We start from the raw sequence: 22,245 nt of genomic DNA, 5'->3' as shown, positions 1-22,245 counted from the left end.
CAGTAATATAATTAAATTATATTACTGAAAAAGGAACAATGATAAAACAAAACAATGATGACGCAATACATCATGCCCAATATTCTAGAGTGGACGGATCTTTATTTATTTATAAAAAGTGCATATAAATAACAATATGAAAAGTAAAAATTTTCTGTGATGTCAATAATTATCGTTGTGCAAATGATTATATTTTTTTTTTCATTTCATACAAACTTTGGTTTCAAGCTGTATATATATTAAAGTCTTACCATATAAAAATATGCATTGTTTCATACATGACAAAAATTCAGCATTACACAGTATTCAAAACACAAAATATTAGACAGACAACGAATAATCTAAAATTCTAAAATTGCCAACGTAAAAGAGAAATACAGATAAATTTCTTTTATTTTATTTAACAAAACCTTTATAAAGCTTTATAAGTTTGATCGAATATAAAGTACTTTTATAAACAGCTGAAACTATAAATACTTCTCACTGAATCAAGTAAATTTGTGCATCAAAAATAAAATCTATTCTGAATTTTACCACATATTTATGAAATAAATTATTAGCGAGAAACAATAAAATGGAATGTAAGTCAATTGCAATTAACAAAACAGAGTTTCATAGTTTGTTTAGAGTCCATAGGCTAAATATGCATTAAAATAATGACCCTAATGTTATCACAATGGCACGATTACTAATCAAAATTTAATTGAAGTAGTGAATCATCAATAAAATTACTCAAATACTAAATAATAATAATTTCTGTATTTACACACTCGAAAGTACTGAAAAATATTATAAACATCTAAAATATTTTATATACACATTAATTCGCTTATTATAAACTTGCGGGACAATTTTTAAACATCATTTATAAAATCTTCCCTTGTAAGCGAATACTGCAAAAATATTGGCAAAATTCACTCCTGGAAGCAATTTATTTTAAACGAAGACGCATTACGCGTATTGCATGTCTTGTTTACCAACGTTAAGAATGAAAAGTATTATTTATTGTAAAATTCAGATTACCTAAGCATTCAAGAATATTTCAACTTCTTGTATGTAAATTAATTAATTATGAACAAAAGAATAAGGAATGTATTCGAGAAATAATGAATGATGACAAATGAATAAACGCATTATTTTTTTAAATAAAATGACATTGTCCAGTAATGGGTTTACCATAAGTCGTATCGCTCGCCAAAAATCGCGAAAATCGACAAAAATCTACAAAAGTACCACCATGGATTCAAGAAATATTGATTCATGACCAATTAGGAAACATAATAAATAAATTTAACTTATTTGAAATGTATGACCTGATTTCAGATGTATAATTGTATACAGAAAGCTGTGTTATTACACCTTTTAGTATTCTGAGAACTGGCTAAGAAATGCTGAAAAGTAACCTCTGCATTTCCTGCTTAATTTTTTGACAATTTCATAATTTCTATAAATTAAGGTTAAAGTAAATGCACTGCAAGATTTTACATCATTTTCTGCTTCTGAGGAAAATGATGCAGAAGCGTCTAACATAAAATAGTTTGGGAAACATATAATTGTTTTCATGATGGTTGTGTTATACGAAAAATTATATTTTTATTATCAATAAATCAGTTCCTTCTAACTTAAAAAATAATATTTTTCATCTTCTTAACCCTCTGAATGGCACGGTTTTCGGATCTGTTTGTAAAGACCTGTATTTAAGCAGCATTTGTTAGTTAAATTTTTACAGTTATTTATGCAGTGTTTGTTTTCATAAACATCTATTAAATAAGATGATGTTTACATCACTAAAGAAAATACTGCCGATAAAAATACTTAAAATTATAAGCTAATATATACTAAGCGACAAAAAATATCATGACCGGATAAAAGCAGTCATGCCACTTTAAAAGAATCTAAATAATTTCAAATAAAAAAAAATATATATATATAATTTCCAACGTTTGGAAGAACACTAGATTGCATATTTCAAGAACTCTTGATCTGTAAAGTCTTGCAATGTTGGCTAAATGTAGAAACCCCATGTACTTACATTTTTAATTAAATCCTGAAAACTGTTAGCAAATTGGTTTAGATATTTTATTAACGGTAAGCGAACGACTGTTATGAATAAGGTTGCCACAGATGAAGTAGTCTGTATGTAGTAATCATTAAATCCATAAAAGGAGGCTTGTTTTCAGTACGGAATCCTAGAATTATGGATTTTATGAAACCATATGTTATATCTGAATCAAAGAACGTGAATAAATTGAATTCTTTGCCCTGAACTACTCATTAATACAAATTATTTTTTTTAATTATTAAATTTAATTATTAAATTTTTTTATGCAGGCCCTGTTAAGGAAAGCCCTTAATTAATTAATTTTTCTCACTTTACTGAAGACTTTTGTTATAAACCAACCAAGAAAAAAAATCTTAAAAGGAATATAACTTCACCCGAAGAAATAAAATAAGCGAGAAAAGCATCGATTGCGATGCTATCATCGCCATTCATATTTTTAAATCAATCATTTCTATGAAAGGGAATTTTAAAGGTGAATTTTAAAATCTTAAAATAAAAATTTTCAAATTAATAACTAGTTTTAAAATTTTGAATTGATTTTAATTTAGTTCGAATATGATTATAAGTTTTCTGTTGAAAACTTCATGTAGTGTCAGTTCGGCCACTTTTGATCGTATGAAGAAGATTTTTAAATTTTTCCTCGCAATGTTCTGTATGAAAATCATTTCCTCGCTGAAACTATTTTATGTGTCTTGGGTAAAAATTAAACTTTTGAACAGTTTTTATTAAAAAATCTTATTTAATCAAAATATTCCCAGCCTGAAAGTCTATTATATTTCATTCCTTTTTTAAAGAAGAATTATGCCTCTATGAATATAATTTTTTAAAATATGATTAGCAACTCATTACGCTCTTAAAATCCGATATATCGAAGTAAAATACATAGTTAATAAATTTAACATTTATCCTGTACAAATTAAATCGAAAAGAAAAGCTTTGAAAGAGTAAAAAAGAGAAAAAAAATCTCATTGCATGCAAAATATATTCTGTACAAATATTAGACAGTTCTAATTCTTTACAATAGCCCAAAATCGCCTCTGACGTCTGATTTCTTGTCAGCAGTTCGATTCTCCGGGTAATTTGACTGGCTTGTGGCTACTGAGCTCACTTGAAGTGTCGGGAGAATCGGAGTACACTCCAGGTAGAGTCGTGTCTCCTGACACTGTTGTTACTAAACATAAGGTTCCATCTGCCATTTGCTGCACTTTGCGACTCACCGTTGGGACAGCTCGTGGATCTAGAGATTTACTTCTGCTTTTCTCTAAACAAAAAAAGAAAAATTAATCTAGTTTAAATAAATTAATTTGTGAGTAATATTTTCGAAGATTAGAAAAATATGATATGCTATACTAGTAATTTATGGTTTATGTAGTCATTACTATATACAAACCATGTCTTTTTAACACACTACCATATCAACTGGACTTGCTTATATGCAAGAGGATGAGTATTTTTTCCAAATACATGCAATAATATCTTTTAAATTTAAACACTTATAAAGTATGTAATTAGCTTCAATAAAGCATCTAATAAGAAGCTTAGAATAATAAATAGTATTTCAAAATTGTTATAAAGAGAAATCTGAAATACAAAGTGAAAAATAATATTATCGTAGCTGAAAAGCAATTATAAAACGGAAACTCTGGTATACAACATTACCACTCAAATCTTAGAGCATAAATTGTATTTACAATTTTAAACTAGAGGGGAAATTTTTGACTAGAAAATTAGACAAAACATATTTGGGAAAAAGATCACGTATAAGGTTTTTTTAAATGATATTGATATTATGACCAAAACAGCATAACAACAGTAACAGAAAAAATGTATGAATACACTTTATTCAGAAGTGATTTCATTTCATTAATAGCAGTAGTAATGTCAATGAAACACTGCCCAGAAATTAAATAAGAAGTGATTCTGCAGAAAAAGATTACTTCTTATGTCATTTTTTAAAGTGAATGTGAATACTTAGTTTGAACCAATGAAGTTTGAACCCTTCGAATGAAGTTGTTCATAAATTTTTATGGTAGCATTTGGGATGCTTCTATTAGCTAAGTTTTGAACTGTTCTTTAATTGCCAATATACACGGACCTATCGTAAGGCTTCTTCCTAGAGCATCCTAAATGTGTTCAATAGGAATGATATCATTAAAAAAAAATACGATAATCTGATGGAGCAATTAACTTGCTTTCCCAACAGCATGTCATCAATCACAACGCGGTAGGATATCGGGTCATTGTCCATAAAAACAAATTCGGGCCTAATTAGATCCTGAGAATAAGTGGATATACGGCAGAATTGCCTCACTGCAGCTGCGTTCAACGGATATAATACATACTTCCATTATATAAAGCTGTGTAAACCCATTCAGCGCAATGCACAACAATATCGACCTGTTGCAGTGATGTTTGCTGTGTAATATTACGTGGTAATTTCTGAACAAATTAGGTGAAAATAAATGTATTTTGATCAATTTTATGTATCTTACATCACTGTACTGTTGTCCAATTAGTGTGTCGTATTCAAGGTCAGAGGCAGCCCCGTTGGGTAGATGTTTATGGGATACAAATGTATTGTTTGCTAGAAAAACATTTCGTTATCTTTCATTCGTCTGGCTAGATCTAATTGGTACATCTGGCACCCACTTCTCACGTGCAAGTGATTTGTAATATTTTCTGCTGTCTTGTATTGATCTTTCCTTAAGTTATAAAGCTGTCATCACTAGACATTACAGTTCTACTCGAACAGCACCATCACAAACCCTCGAAAGACTTGCGCTTGTCGTGTGACAGTCGTGTACGCCCATAAAGGGCATCAGACTACTTCCTTCTTCTAGCTTTTCACTTATTTTATTCAAGTGCAAGCGTTTAAAATTTTCATTGTCAATATTTTTTGTCTTGAGTAATAACGAAATTCACTGAGCGTCTGTAATAATCGGTTCAACGTAAGAAAATTTTGAAAGAATTTCTGAATTTCTACTTTTATCGTTATGTGCTATGCCCACTTTCATCGCTTTGTCCTGTCCAGTCACGATTTAAAAATTCGAATATGCAGGAGCTTAAACCTACAATTAGACAAAGAGCCGCTGAATTTTTCAATTAATTTTTCAATTAATTTTGAAGTTGCAACTTTTAAAAATAATGAGATTTATCACGCTTTGTACATCAGTATATGGTATTCGTCATATGAACTTTGACAATTTCTATTTTTTGTTCCGGAAATTAGAAATTAGTTGGATGCGGAAAATTTAATCACCAGTCAACAACATAAGTGGAAAGAAAAAACTTATAAATAGCGTTTTATATATTTGCATTAACACAATGAAAAAAATTGCAGTTATGTACTTTAAAAATAAGTAGATTATGTGGTGCCCAAAACTATTCATTGCGTAACATACTAAAACATAATATAAAATAGAATTTGATCTGAAAATATAATTAGTGAACAGCATTGTGGCTGAAACTTCATCATCAAATATTTTTTTGGATCAAACTGTTTTAAAATTTTACTTTTAAGGGAAATTCTAGTCAATTAGCATATGCAGAAATTACTGTGTAAAGAGAATTTACCTTAAAAATGTTAGGAAAAAAGCGCCACTTCTGTTCACTTTAAATTTTATGTTAAGTTCTTAATGAATTTAACATTGTTTTCTACTTTTTTTAATTTATTGCAATTATTTTAAATGCGTACTTCATTCAGGTTACGTAATTCCTGAATAGAATACATTAAAGATATAATTAACAACATAGAATTTTTAAAGCTGAAAAACTTTACAAAATGTAAGGCACTTTCAAACTGATAAATTTTAAATTGAGCCTTAGAGGGAGAGTATTAATATTAACAAACTATCAATAGGTCAGTGCTCTCATATTCGCAAATGATCTTGCACTTCAAAAATTAAAATGTCTATTTGAAATCAAGATAAAGTTAATGAAATAAATTGATTAGTAGCATAAAAAATTCAGTTAATCTGAGCTTTGGGAAAGCATTTTGAAAGTAGTGAAATAAAATTTTGCACTTACTTCCCTTTTCTCTGTTATTACTACTTTTCTTGTTGTTTTTATTCTTTTTCTTCTCTGTTATGATATCTCGATTTATAAGATCTAGATTTGATTTTGAGCCAGTGAGGTCGCTAGACGATCTTCTAGGTTTGCTGCTTTGAAAATCTTTGGAAGACAGGTTGCATCCAGAGTCGCTGTCTGTTTTCCCATTTTCGGAGGAGGAAAGGCCCCATCGATTTCTCCCTTTCTCTTGAACCTTAATGATTTCTTTTGGATCTTTCTTGGATTTCATTTTCCCAGGCTGCACACTGTTGTTTGTCCTGCAGCCATTTTCCGCTAAATGACTAACATCAACGTATTGCATTTGGGACAAGTGAGATGACTTTGAATGATTCTGGAACCTACGGAATGTCAGTATTATTCCATGAGCAATGTCCTTAATTTTTATGGAAGAACTTCTTTCTGACTTCTTTGGTTTCTGAGGCGCAAGATCGAAACCATGCTTGAATGCTGAGCTAGTTGCTGTAGTTGCTGAATAACAATGGGATTGAGTTTCGGGAGGTAATCTATTGACCAGTCTAGAAGATATAATTGGAGGTGTGTGGATTGAGTGCAAAGGGGAAGTAAAAAGATGTCTTAAGGATTCTGGAGTCGGCGGGTTACTTTTCGTTGTGATATGTGTATGACCATTCGTTGATACCTTGCGATTTTTTTTGCGACCGATGCTTGGTTCAAGCATGTGAGAATCGTAATCTTTCAAATTCACATAAAAACTCGAACTACCACAACTGGAGTGACGACTTTGCAGAGTACTTTGGCCTGAACAACTGGAAGCATAATCACACTTGACAGACAGTGAGCATGAATCAGATAAATCTAAATCATTCAAGGAAGACGATCGGCCATTAACATAGTATGTGTTATTCTTCATAACAGTCCAACTAGAAGTTTCTGAATCAGATGGACAAGACGTGGTTTCTTTGAACATATCTTCATAAACATGAGAAGATTCAGAACAAACGCTTCCATTCATATTAGATGATGAAGATACAGACTGTGCACTTTTCACGGAATGTTTGTTATTATGCTTCGAAACTAACTTCGCACATAAGGGAACTTCGGATTCAAATTCAAAATGCTGAAAATCGACAGCAGGTGTATTTTTAGCTTCTACTATGAGATAAGGTTTATCTTCAAAGTCAAGTTTACTTGTATCATTGCTTTTTGATGATACAGCATCTTCTGAACCTATACCTCTTCTGTTTTCTGAAATATCACATAAACTTTTTGATTTGCATATCATCTGTACATTCCCCGTAGTTTTAAATTTTATGCGTTCATTCGGATCATCGTCTTGAATTTGTGATGCACAGGAAATACCATTGTTGGAAAAGCGGAATTCACCTGCTTTCAAAAGTGAATTTTTCGTTTGTTGATGATTATCTTTGGATGTATTTCCGTTTGCACCTTTGCAAGACTTATCTTCAAATTCAGAAGCTGGTGATTTTAAATCCTTTGATAAGTTGCTGCTTTGTTGTTCAAAAGGCGTTTCTCTATTGTTTGGATTTTCTGCTAACTGAACACTGATGTTTGCATATTCATTTTTATATACTACTCGCTTTGAATGAGAGATGCCCATTATGTCAGAGTTAGAATTTGAAAACTGTGAATCCTCCTTAAGAATAAATTTCGAATTTTCCGGTGTCTGACATGACGAAGATACATTGTTACAAACTGAATTAGGAATAACTCCATTACACTTGAAAGATTCTTTTTTCCCAGATTTTTTATTTTTCGCAGCGCTATTACTCAAATTCACAGTCTTGGAACATCTATCATCACTCGATGCAATAGATTCACTTGAATGGGAGCTTTGTATTTCTATTCGATGGACATTCTTATCTTCTTTGTTACAACAATTTTCGTTCCTTAAAAAGATATTACTAGAGTTTTCAGAAATATCTTTAAGACTTCCATGACTGTTCAAGTCTGAAAGCGAATTCTTATGGAAATCTTTAGAATCTATCTTATTAAGAACATTTTCAGATCCAAAGAATGGTTTTCCTTTCAAAGGCGTATTACTTTTAAACTTAAGACAAGGCTCGTCCGCCCTTTTTATGACATTGCATTCATTTTCAAGATATGTGTCTTGGATAGAATCGCACAAGTTGTCCACAGACTTCGACCTCATGTCTTTCCTGCTCGCATCTGAAAATTCACTTGGATTTACTTCAGAGGATTCCTCATCTGATTTATAATGTGCTTCTTCCCATGTCGAGAGATTAAAGAAGGAACCGTTAATATCCCTTTTAACAGAACATTCATTTACAGCTGTTTTCGTTTCTTCTTCGTGCAGCTTACGTTCTGGACGTGACACGATTTTGACAGTGATAAGTTTCGATGGCGGTTCTGTACTTTGATCGAAGCGAGTTGTGAAATGGACATCGTTATTATAGCATTGTACAGTTTGATAGGATTGAGATTTCTCAAAATCAGCAAAAGTTATACGTTTTGCGATTTCTTTTTCTTCAGATGCAAAATGATTAGCCATTTCGGCAGCAGAAGAGTGACTCATTATTTTAATTTCCTGTTGGGAAAGTTTTCCTGTCTTTGACATAGCTTCATCAATGTATTCTGCGTCCTGAAAAGTTCCAGAACTGGATTCTTGATCGAATTCCATTTCCTGATATTCCCAACAGCATTCCTTTTCAGGGAAGAAGACAGAGTTTTGTTCGATAGATTGAATTTTAGATTCTGAGGTGGGTATCGATCGAATTATCTCATTCTGGATTTGGGATTTTTTACCTGTAAAACATAAAAAATTCTGATTAATAAAGTAGCATATTTAAACAAAAGGCTTAGAATGCCTGTCACATGGATTAGGAAGAATGATTTAAGTATTGTAATCTATCTTTCCAGATAAAGTTAGGAATTGATAAATAAAATATAATGACTTTAACATACTCAGGTGTACTTTTATAGTACGAAAGTATTTAAAAAAAAAAAAAAAAAAAAAAAAAAAAACAGAAAGAGAGAAAATTTTCTGAAAAATTTAAAAGCTCTGAAGTAAAAGCTGTAAGGGTTTAATATTTTTAAATTTCTTAAACTTTCAGGTAAAATACAATTTTCCTTAAATAAAATAAACCTGAAATTCACAGCTTATATTGATGTAGTAATTCTTTATAACAGTATTTGGATATACATCTCAATTCTGTTATATCGCCCAGAAATTTATAATAGTAAGTTTCTTGAACAACAGTCATCCATGAAGTCTCTATTAGCAAGCAAAGTTTTCTGATGTAATTTATTTTCACGATCTCTAACGCAACATGCACTGAAACAAACGACCATTTTCTACACCGTCTTCTTCAATATCTCTGCTATATCAATTACTATAAAACGGTTGTCGTTGGTCGTTGCACAATTTAGGCAGCTAATTTTCGTGAAGTACGAAGTTTTGAATGGATCTGCATACTGGTTTTCGCTACTATTATTTTTTTCCATTTGCTCAAAATATATTAATCCCCTTTCACAATTCTGTTTCGACTGTTATCTACTTTGACAATATCTTCATTGCATCTTACTGCCTATGGTAGGAGGGGAAAAAAGAGGGGAAAGGAAATTAAAAAAAAGATTTTCGATTAGAACTTCATTACATAGTTCTGTTAGCAATGAACAATGCATCTACAATAATAAATTTGTTATGTTTTACTGCCATCACATAGAAAACTTTTGTCATTGGTTTGAAAATCAAGAAGTCTTTTGATGTACACTGTGCAGAAAAAAATGTATAGACATTTTATATAATATAGACGTTAAATTTAAACAAAACAATAAAAAAATTAATGAAACGAGAAGATATATGAATACTGATGAGAGATTTGATTCTAATTTAGAAAAGTAATAAGCAATTGAAAGAAAGAATATTGTTAAGTAACTGATGTCAATAACTCAATATAAGTAATACTCTAAATTTGTTTAAATTACGGAATTAACATATCACGAGCTGATAATACAACTGACATCAAAATTACAAATCACTTTACATCATCGTACCAAATACGCACAGAATAATTTTCTTGCATCAGTCTCAAAAGTAAAATGTTTTAGACATATTTTTTCCCTTTTCTTCTTATCAGTTAACACAATGATGTGTTAACTGATAAGAAGATGTGTTAACTGATTGCATGAGCAAATCAAATGCAAAAATTTACTGCAGTGCATATGCTTTTTACATTCTTTGGGAAAATTCTCTGACGTTTCACTATAGCATATTGTCTTCGTTAATTTTTTTTAAAAAAATTGTTTTTTGCATTAACAGGAATTGAAATGATGAAAAATACTGAAATTCAAGTTAATAACCATGTCAGACGGTTAATTTATTATACTTAACCTTGGAATTTCTAATTGTAAGGCGAGAAACATGTTTCGAACTTTGATATGAAGAAAAATTTGAACGTACCGCCATATTTTACTGTTGGGCTTAATTCATGTTCTCTCTCATCAGGTATTTCCTGAGAAATATCAGACAGAGATTCAGAACTTGTTTCTTCCGGATCAGACGCATTAAGTTGATTATCCAATGCTATTGTATCCGGATCATCTAAAAAAATCATAGAAAGTGATGTGAAATAACATTCGCATTGTGACTGAGAACAAAGCATAACTTTTAGTCTGTGATCATTCACAGGATTACAAGACATAAAAAATATTGTTACGAATTTGGTATTTAAAAAGCTAATATTAGTTCAATTATAAATTAATTGGTTTTATTTCTCGCGCAGTGCAGCGCGTGACGAATATTAAAAGAAAGCTAAGCCGGAAAATTGAAAATACAAGAGCGCGTGCATTAAATAAATAAATATCTCTTTTTGATTTCGAGAAAGTACTGGAAAATTCTAGCGCGTGATTTTAAAATCTTATAAAAGGAGGAAAACATCTCAGTTTGTAGTTAGTAGTTGCTTAGTTTGTTGTTGTTTAAAAAAACTACTGTTGTTGATTGTAGCGAATTCGTGGATTAGCGTTCTTTAGCTGTTTTGAATTACGTTCTATTGGACATTTGAGTAGTTAAAAGAAAACTACTGTGAGATATTGTAATACTGCGTGATAATTTGAGAAAATTTAAGCATTTTTGTTGTGATAATAATAAATTTTTGTTCATTTTTTTTCATCGGACTTGTGCATTCATTTCATAACGAACCCGTACGCACGCAACAATTTTTGGTGTCAGAAGTGGGATTTGAATGCCAATAACAAGAGCGATGGAAGAACAATTCAGGCAAATGATGACTGCATTTGCTGCTTTCCAAGAAAAGATGGAAGGGGCCGTCAAATCCGTTGAAAGAAAGAGCAATATCCAAGAATCCGTGTCCTCATCAGAGAGCATTACATCGGAGTTATTGCAGAATGCGCAATTGAACGATGAAGAGAAGAATGCTGCCGATCGCGTCATCAAAGATCTTCAAGTTGTTTTCTCCTGCTCGTCTTCTGACGTGGGTCGAACTAGTTTGACACAACATAGAATAGATACCGGCGATCATCCCCCGATCAAGCAACATCCAAGACGTCTACCGTTTGCTAAACAGGAAGAGGTGCGAACACTGTTAAAAGATATGGAAGAAGGCGATGTCATCGAGCCTTCAGGAAGTCCATGGGCATCTCCCATCGTCCTAGTCAGAAAGAAAGACGGCTCAACAAGATTTTGCGTCGACTATCGCCGATTGAATGAGGTTACGAAGAAAGACAGTTACCCTCTTCCTAGAATTGACGACATTCTAGACACTCTTTCTGGAAGCAAGTGGTTCTCAACACTTGATTTAAAGAGTGGGTATTGGCAGGTAGAAATACACCCTCATGACCAAGAAAAGACGGCATTTACTACGGGACAAGGGCTTTGGCAATTCAAGGTGATGCCGTTTGGACTGTGTAATGCGCCGGCAACATTCGAACGTGTTATGGAGACTGTTTTAAAAGGCCTTTCCTACGAAGCCTGCCTGATATACCTGGACGACATCATCATCGTCGGAAAGAGTTTTGAAGAACATTTAGAAAATCTTAGGAACGTGCTTCAGAAACTGAAAGAAGCCAAGAAGCCAATCTGAAGCTGAGTCCCGCTAAATGCAAATTGTTCCGAAAGGAAGTGACTTACCTGGGACATGTCATCTCTGCAGAAGGTGTGCGCACGGATCCTGAAAAGGTATCAGCGGTTAAATCCTGGAAACGACCTGAAAATGTCCATCAGCTGAGAAGCTTCCTAGGGCTTTGCACCTACTATAGGAGATTCGTGAAGGACTTTTCTTCCATCGCAAGACCCCTTCACAAGCTGACAGAGAGCAAGCAAAGATTCTTGTGGACAAAAGAATGCGAGGATGCATTTAACAACTTAAAGGAGGCTTTAACATCTGCTCCAATCCTGACGTATCCTCAGCTCGACCGACCATTTATTTTTGACACCGACGCGAGCAATGAAAGTGTCGGTGCTGTTTTGTCCCAAGAAATAGACGGCCAAGAACGTGTAGTGGCCTACTGGAGCAAGTGCCTGTCTAAACCGGAGAGGAATTATTGTGTCACCAGGAAAGAGTTGCTCGCCATAGTCAAAGCCGTAGAACAGTTCCATCACTATCTATATGGCAGAAAATTCCTGCTCCGCACCGATCATGCATCATTGACCTGGCTTTTAAATTTCAAGAATCCTGAGGGTCAAATAGCCAGGTGGATACAGAGACTCCAAGAATATGACATCACTATCCGTCATCGTAAGGGATCATCACACGGAAACGCCGACGCCCTGTCTAGAAGATCTTGCCAAGAAAGCTGCCGATATTGTTCCAGGGTGGAAGCGAAATACGAGCTGCTGACTATGGTCGCAAGACAAATTACAACATCAACATCGGCTGATCGAGAACCGTGGAGTGATGAGATGAAGTCAGGAAAGACCAGCTGGAAGACCGCGACATTAAACCGATAATTGATTTAATGGAGTCATCAACCAGAAAACCTACCTGGCAGGACATTTCTATCTGTAGTCCTACAACCAAACAGTATTGGGCACTCTGGGATTCACTTCACATTCGAAACGGCGTCTTATACCGGAAATTTGAATCGGATGATGGGAAGACGTTCCGATGGCAGCTGATACTTCCAAGATCCCGCATTCCTGATGTCCTTAAAGAACTACATAACAGCCCTACGTGAGGTCACTTTGGAATAATGAAGACCTTACAGAGAGTTCGTGAGCGCTTTTACTGGAATAATGCAAAGGATGACGTGCAAAAGTGGTGCCGATCCTGCGATGCCTGTGCAGGTCGGAAAGGACCGAAGAGACGCAGCCGAGGCAAGCTGCAACGTTACAACGTAGGGGCGCCTTTTGAACGTATCGCCTTTGACATCTTAGGACCTCTGCCACGAACTGCTGATGGCAACAAATACATACTCGTTGTCATTGATTACTTCACCAAGTGGCCTGAAGCGTACCCTGTTCCTGATCAAGAGGCTGTCACAGTAGCTGAGGTAATGATACAGCACTGGATTTCCAGGTTCGGAGTGCCTCTTCAGTTACATTCCGATCAGGGAACGAATTTTACCTCGGCAGTAATCAAAGAACTATGCAAACTACTCGGCATTGACAAAACTCAAACGACGCCATTGCATCCCCAGTCGGACGGCATGGTAGAGAGGTTCAATCGAACCATCCTTAATAACCTCTCATTAGTGGTTTCCAGAAACCAACAGGACTGGGACAAGAAATTACCACTCTTTTTACTGGCTTACCGCAGTGCTGTCCACGACACTACCGGCTATTCTCCATCACAAATGCTCTTCGGTCGTGATCTTCGTCTGCCTTGTGACCTATTGTTTGGCCGCCCTCCGGATGCTCCTTCATCGTCTGAGGAATATATTCAAGATCTCCAGGCCCGGTTTGAAGTGATGCACAACTTTGCACGAGAGCGAGTCAACTTGGCGACGGAGAAGATGAAGACCCGATACGACACAAGAGCTACTGAACATCAATTCCACGAAGGAGACAAGGTGTGGTTGTGGAATCCGACTCGACGGAAAGGACTTTGTCCGAAATTACAGTCACCTTGGGATGGCCCGTACACAGTCCTAAACAGGCTGAATGACGTCGTGGTTCGGATTCGTAAGTCTTCGAACTCTAAACCTAAAGTCGTTCATTACGACAGGTTAGCACATTACTATGGCCATAGTACATAATGTAAATAATTGTAAATAGTATAAGACCATGGTCCTTTTTGTTTATAAATGTGTATTTGATTTGATTTGTATTTAGTATTTGATTTGCATTTAGTATTTGATTTGTATTTAGTATTTGATTTGTATTTAGTATTTGTTTTGTATTTAGTATTTGATAGCATTTGATTTGTTCAAGTTAGTTATTGCATTTATTGTTTATATTGTTTGATATTGTAATGTAATGTTTATGCCTCAGTTGCATTTATGCCACAGTTGTAAATTTAGCTTCCTGTCCAGGGATTGTACTGCCCGGGACGTGCAGTCCTTGGGAAGGGGGCAGTGTTACGAATTTGGTATTTAAAAAGCTAATATTAGTTCAATTATAAATTAATTGGTTTTATTTCTCGCGCAGTGCAGCGCGTGACGAATATTAAAAGAAAGCTAAGCCGGAAAATTGAAAATACAAGAGCGCGTGCATTAAATAAATAAATATCTCTTTTTGATTTCGAGAAAGTACTGGAAAATTCTAGCGCGTGATTTTAAAATCTTATAAAAGGAGGAAAACATCTCAGTTTGTAGTTAGTAGTTGCTTAGTTTGTTGTTGTTTAAAAAAACTACTGTTGTTGATTGTAGCGAATTCGTGGATTAGCGTTCTTTAGCTGTTTTGAATTACGTTCTATTGGACATTTGAGTAGTTAAAAGAAAACTACTGTGAGATATTGTAATACTGCGTGATAATTTGAGAAAATTTAAGCATTTTTGTTGTGATAATAATAAATTTTTGTTCATTTTTTTTCATCGGACTTGTGCATTCATTTCATAACGAACTCGTACGCACGCAACAATATGCTCATTATGAAATGGTAATAGGAACTGCATGTTTCAAAATTCGGAATTTATCGGATCTGCACAGCAACAGAAAGCTATACGCATCCTCTTACCAAAATTGGATATCTCTTTCAAGTTCAGTCCTTATTGAAAATAATAATATTACATACACAACCAAAAGTCACTTATACATCTAAATGAAACATTCAGTTTCAAAGTAATTTTATTTTCAGATGCCATGAGCATTTCGCTTTAAAAAAAAAAAAAAAAAAAAAAAAATTAACAAATATATAGTGAAAAAAGCAAAGAGTGCTATATTAGTTAAACTTAATTATTTTGTACATCACACCTTAATTAATCAGGAACAATATTGTAAAATAGTCTACATACATACCCGTGAACAGTCCTAGTTATCTTCCATTTGTCTACATGTTCAATATTTTCGCATTAAAGACAGAAGAGAAACACGCCTGAAATAAATTATAAAAGTGAAGCAACAACCTGCATTAGTAATTTCAGTTGCAGATTTCTTTGCTCCTGATGAAGAGGGACTTTATTCGCCCTCGAAATCGATAGAGTTTCTACGCCTAACACAGATTGTTACTTCACTTTTATGATTTTTCGCATTGTTATGTTCTTTATACAGCAGAATCCCGGTTAATATAAGTACTGATTAACCAAGATTCTGAACAATCCGAGGCGGACCTGATAATATATTATTATTATTTTTTTACTGTTTACAGAATCTTAGCCATAAATATTAAATTGAGTCCACGGAAAATCCAAGACTTATAGATGTAGTTCTAAATGCCATCAATATAGCTCTTTATGCGCATTTCACAGCTGGTCGACAATACAGCTGTCGATATTTGGATGCTTAAGCGATTGCGGAATGTTGCGCAAAAAAAGCTAAAATGTTATTAAAAAAGTTTAAAAAGATAAAGTGTGTTAAGAAGTAATTCATTCCTCTTCTCCGCCGTTTTTTTTTTAATTTCAAAGGGCGATTTACCATTCATATATATATATATATATATATATATATAATATTATATGCTAGGTTGTAAGTACAATACTAAAAAGATCTATTTTGGAAGTACAAGACATGTAGTTTAATTCTTAATACTTTTTGACTTAAGAGTTAAATAATAACAGACTGCACAACATAGGGACAACATTTAAAGCAAACACATAGGAATTTGTGTTTTGCTTTAAATTTTAGATAATTGTAAATTCACTCAGATATGAAAAGAAGCTATTAATGTAAGCGTGGTGTATAAATTAAGGAAATGTCTCACATCAGTATCTTAGTTTATCAAAACAACTATGATCTTTAGTTTTATCCGAGGGAAGATGAATTACATTTGCTTGAAAATCTGGGATTCTATTGCATTTAAATTTCTACATATTTAAATATCAATTATAGTGAAAATAATCATTACAGAAAATATAACATTTTAAAATTTCCTTGTCTATATAACTCTGTGTTCTTGAATTATACCTTATCATATAATTAAAATTATCAGCAATTTTCATAACATTTTATTCTTTTAGAATCTTTCGGGAAAATCTTTAAAAACAGAGCATACGAAATATTTATGTATTATTAACCTTGGAATCAATAAACTAAAGAATAATTTTAAAAAGAAGAAACTGCGTTTTCAGATTTATTATTTTAAGACAGAAGAACCTCCAAGTTATCTATGAACAGCAGAAATATCCAGATTTTATTTGCATCACAAATTTTCCACGTGTGTATGCCTGCAACGAGTCTTTTGTCCAGATAGTAACAGAATTCTTAATAAGTCTGAATGTGCCATCGTAACTCTGACATATCTTGAGGTAAGATTATCAGGTAACGCAGAATCTTTGAGATATTCCTAGAAATAAATCACAGCGTATTTTAATTTTAATGGCAATTTTAATGACCATTTCCAAAGTTGTTGCAAGAACCAAGATCATCTAATACTACAGTTCGCAATTTTTTCGCCTTCCCGCAAAGCCATTTTGAGTACGCTGCTGAATCTAATAGTTTTCTTGGATAATAAGTTCTAATAGTCTGCAAGATATTTAGGTAGCTAGCTATAAAAACTACTGCCACGGACTTAGGCGTCTCACTCGTAATTTAAAGATCTTTTAAGTAAAACTTTTATATTTCTTCTGTCTCTCGGAATCTCATCAGTTTCCTGCATTATAAATACAATTATTTTATGTCAAAGGTAGAGAGTAATTTCATTCTCATTAAATTTCTGTGTAACTAAGAATAATAATCTTTTTATAATTTCATTTATTCGATTTGTTTCATTTTGTATACATCTTGATCTGTTTGTATGCATATTTATCTCTTGGTTCCCGTATAGGTTTCTTCGATTTTAGCAATATGTATTTGTAGATTCTTGAGGCAATAATTCTGTTAACTTTTCTTATCATTTGTATTTTTTTCTGGAACAGCGTTTTTACTTTCTCCAAAAAAATTCTATCTGCGCATTTATTAACTATGCTAAGTGTTCGACTCAAGAAGCAAAGTTTTCAGTTAGTTTCAGTGTTTGATAGTCTTTCTCTCTAAATTAGCCATATTTATTTTCGTATTTAAAATGAGGAAATACCTGAGAAAGCAAGGATGTTTCTAAATGCACTGTGTTTTGCGGCATAAAGATATTTCCAAAGACTGAAGTTAGTGGAAGGGGAAGAAGAGAATAGGAGAGCTTCAGATCCTGCTACGGGATTCTGCTTCAAAACTGGGACCGAGATAGACAAATTTTCACTGTTATCTATCAACGTGCCCAAGGCTTAAGCCAACTACAGGTGCAACCTTTGAGCTCTTGGAGATTATAAATTACGCAAACTTGATCTGATGTGACTGTTAGACAAGTGAGATAGCCACAAACAACTGAATGAGAAACGAGCGGGCTTCTTCCATTTCAGTATTTATTCATTTTTGGCAGCTAATCAAAATAGAAGAAAATTTGTGAAATTTCACCCCCAAAATACCTTTTGGAGTTTCGATCTCTAAGAGTATGAAAACCATGGACTTATAAATTTTGAATTGCGTTTAAAAACTTCTCCTTTTTGCTATTAATAAATAAGGAAAATTTTATATGCATCAAAAGGACTAATCAAAAGAAAACATAAAGGGACTTAAAGGAAAATCTAGGGGGTTAACACATTCTTTCATAATGGAGCTTTTTCTAGCCCCCTTCCTTTAGAAATGATTTCTCTAAACTAAGCTTCAAAGCAGTATTACTATAGAGCTAGAACAACCAACCAACAATATTAATAGTGCATTCCTTAAAAGTGAGGAAACGCGTGAATGCATGTCTCTCTCATTAGATGTGATTTAATATAACAAGCAAAATGTACGGCTGACAAGTCTGTAGCTGGTAGTCATCGTAGTCATGCTACTGAGATAAAAAAAGAATTTACAAAATACTGTTATTTTCTTTGTAATACGGTAATTAGATCACATGTGAAAGACTTCCTAGCAACAGAATCGTTCGCACCAAGACAACGCAATGTTAAACATGTTCCACTAGTAAATTTGAGCAGTATAATAAAAATGTATATAAACTTAAGAAGATTGTTGGAAGTGTTAAAGCAAAAAGAATCAGCGTAATATTAAAAAATTTCTAGGACTAGCTTTCGAAGGTTCAAATGCAGAATCTTCTACTTCAGCTGCAGAAGTACAAATGAATAAAAACAACGAGGCTCTGGCGATAACAATAAGATATAGGAAGTGAAGCTATTGGCCCCATCTATAGATGAAAAATGAAAACAACTGTATGTTTACTAGAGCGACATTTTAAGGCTTTCTGAGTTTGTCTAATGTAAATTAAACTACACTAAGCAAGGAACCTTGTATACACCCCCAGGAGTTCATATCGGAACGGAGTCTTAAAGAACGGAACTGCGAATTTTATTGACAGAAGAGAAAAATTACGAAAATTGAATTTCTGTAAAATGCGTGCAATTTTATGGTTAACCGAACCTTCGAAATTCATATTTAAACCTTCGAAACTAAGCCTGCTAGTACATGAATGTTACGCTGATTCTTGATACTCTAGCACCTCCAGTAATCATTATTAAGCATTTTATTTTACTTCAAACTTAAGAAGGTTTTGCATATCTCAGAAGTCAATTTCTGAAGTTTAGTGATACGAAAGCGTAAAAAGAAATTTTAGCTGGATTCGAATATGGAGATCCTTATGGCAAATGTCTGGTGTTTCTGCTATTGACTAATGCTCACTTGTCTGATCTATAGTGAGCCCAAGCCCACGAAAATGCCCATTGTTGGCAACAGCCTTGAGCACCTTATAGGTAACAGTGCAATTAAGCTCCGTTTCGCCCCCAATTTTGATGGAGAGCACCCCGGGAGGGAACGGATCCTAAGGTCTCCCACTCCTCTTTCCCTACCATCAACCTCTCGAGAGGACTTTCGGCTCGCCGCATATTTGGAGTGCCCCCATGCCGCACGGACACTATACATTTACAAACATCCATGCCTTCTCCGGGATTCCCTGGCCCTTCGGCAAGACAGTCAGCGACACTAACCACTATACCAGTTGGGCGGCAGATAAATACTTTTATATATTAAATCATACTAGACAAGGTAACTTATGAGGTCTTTGACAAAATGGCGGATGGATATCTAAAAAATAATGAAGCACATAATTACCGATAATCCTTTCAAGTATTAGAAAGTCATCGAAAACTACGGTACAGAATGTCTCTGGAAATTTATTTTCTACGCTCCCACCAAGCTTAAGGAATGTGAGAAAAAAAGAGAGAGAAAAGATTCCACTAGGGCAGGGATGTCAAACTCATAGGTATACTTGGGCCAAACAAACAAGGTTTAACTTTAGGCGGGCCGAAAAAAAAAAAAAATCAATATTCATAGAAACGTAGATTTATTTCGAATAATACAATAATAAACATATATATATATATTTATATAGAAAAGAACAAAAAAAATTTAATGTTTACGTCCTGATACTTGACATCTCTTCTCTGCTATTATCTTTCCTATTTCGGGAGAAATTTTGTTTGCAGTGATAAATTTCAACGCTGACCCAAGGTGAGCATCATTAATACGGTTTCTAATAGGAGACTTATTACCTTTCATGACTGAAAATAACTGCTCGCACCGATAAGTGCTACCAAACATGGAAATAATTTCATATGCGAATTTTCGAGTATTTTCAAACCTGGCTGGTAAATATTTGTAAAATTCAGGCACGCCCACTTCAATGAATTTTGCTTTCAAATTTGAGTTCCATTCAATCTCGATCACCTCCATTTGCATATGGCTGGGTACTGAGTCAATACTTATTGAGAAAATAGAAGAAAACAAAAAAAAAAAAAAATTGTCTTCGAGGGAACTAAAATCATTAAACCTCGTTTCAAATTCAGTTGTTAAATTTGCAATTTTTTCTGCGTATTTTTGATACGAACAAGTATCATCTAAACTTGATTTATTCATGCTGCACGTCGGGAAGTGCGTCAAATCTTCATTTTTAAGTTGTTTTTACCAAAGAACTAATTGACATTTGAATCGTTTAATTATGTCAAACATGTTCGTAATGATATGATCTTTTCCTTGTAACGATAAATTTAAATCGGTTAAGTGTTTGATTATATCAACGAAGAAAGATAAATCTTGTATCCATATTGGATCGTAAAACAAACTTACGTCTTGATTTTTCGTTTTTAAAAACTGACATATTTTTTCTTTCAAATCCCAGAATTGTTTGAGAATCTTGGATCAAGATAACCAACGTACCTCGGTATAGTAGGACAAACCCGAATATTCACTATCTAACTCACTTAAGAAAGCAGTGAATTGACGCTGATTTAAACCTCGAGATCTTATAAAATTCATAACTTTTTTTATGTATGACAAAACATTCTCCATATTTATTACTTTCGGGCATAGAACTTCTTGATGTATAATACAATGCACATGATGAATGTTTGAACCGTGAATTTCACTAAGTTTTTTTTCTTAGTCATGCTACGAAGCCCTTGTTTTTCCCGGTCATTGATGGAGCGCCATCTGTAGCTACAGAATTTAATTTTGCCAAAGGTAGATTGTATTTCTGCAGAAGTCCAAAAAGACAAGTAAATATATCTTCTCCTGTGGTAGTACCAGGCATCGGTATTAGTTTCAGTAATTCCTCAAAAATGTTAAAATTCTTGTCACCAGAACGAAGAAACACTGCTAATTGAGCTTTGCCACTAATGTCCATGTTCTCGTCACAGGCAATGGAGAAACTTTCGAAACTAGATGATTTTGCTTTGATCTGATCACTTAAATTCGCGGCTAGTAACTCTTTCCGCAACTGTATTTCGAGACAATGAAATTGATTGAAAAGCCTTCACAATTCCAGGACAAACAATTTCTCCAGCTTTCCTTAGGCATTCCTTGATGAAATCACCGTCAGTAAAAGGCTTCGAATGTTTAGCTATCAACTCGGACAAGACGTAGCTTGCATGTACCGCCGCTTTACTTTCTTGCAATACTTTACTAAACATGGACTGTTGCTTTTTCACTCCTAACTTGAGCTCTTTAAACTTTTCTTCTCTCATTAATCCTTCGTAATTGTTATATTTCGATTTGTATTGTTCGTAATGACGTTTAATATTATATAACTTTGGTACATTAATAGTATTATTACATAGCAGATTATTTTATCTTTTATTTCACAGCAAAAATATTCTAATTCCCATTTTACTTGGACTATTCTATGTTCGTCAGCGATTTTTCGTTTAATTTTACTACCACTTGGTTTTGATATAGACATACTGAACACAAAGGGCTGGAATAAACACGGTTAACGTTAAAAAGTTAACAAAAATTTATTCTTTCCACAAGAGATAAATCAAAATGCTGAAATATTTCTTCAAAAATATTCTAACAATATCACAAAATGTCAAACGTTTAGCAAAAATTAATTCAAAACAGAGAAACTAATTCTATCTCACAACGAAATCGCTACAAATCAATCACAGCATTAAGTAAACAAACAGTTCGCTAGAACTACAGCTACTACTGAGATGAGTTGTTTGTTCTCGGCTTTTATAAGCTTTATAATTAATTTCTCGAATATACTGGAAACATCTATGAATATCTGGATTTTTGTGGATTACAGCAATTACGAGATATT

At 33.6% G+C, this 22,245-nt stretch overlaps 1 protein-coding gene across 3 annotated transcripts in view; it reads right to left on the bottom strand.

The window, feature by feature from the left end:
* Nucleotides 1–70: 70 nt before the first annotated feature.
* The window catches only part of LOC118192931 (uncharacterized), a 125,515-nt gene continuing 103,340 nt past the window's right edge, over nucleotides 71–22,245 (bottom strand). For all 3 annotated transcript variants that reach the window (XM_085817371.1, XM_085817369.1, XM_085817372.1), the window contains 3 exons: nucleotides 10,530–10,670; nucleotides 6,089–8,872; nucleotides 71–3,323 (listed from right to left, as the gene is read on the bottom strand). In XM_085817371.1, coding sequence (XP_085673497.1) covers nucleotides 3,118–3,323; nucleotides 6,089–8,872; nucleotides 10,530–10,670 — 3,131 coding nt within the window. In that variant the 3' untranslated portion in view covers nucleotides 71–3,117. The remainder of the gene's footprint in view (nucleotides 3,324–6,088; nucleotides 8,873–10,529; nucleotides 10,671–22,245) is intronic.

The sequence above is a fragment of the Stegodyphus dumicola genome, chromosome 5 (genome assembly GCF_044657685.1).
Source record: "Stegodyphus dumicola isolate Sdum_Otavi_A_Nest chromosome 5, ASM4465768v1".
NCBI classification, from domain to species: domain Eukaryota; kingdom Metazoa; phylum Arthropoda; class Arachnida; order Araneae; family Eresidae; genus Stegodyphus; species Stegodyphus dumicola.
The sequence above is the reverse complement of the archived record's forward strand: the minus strand, read 5'-3'. Positions and strand labels throughout refer to the sequence as shown.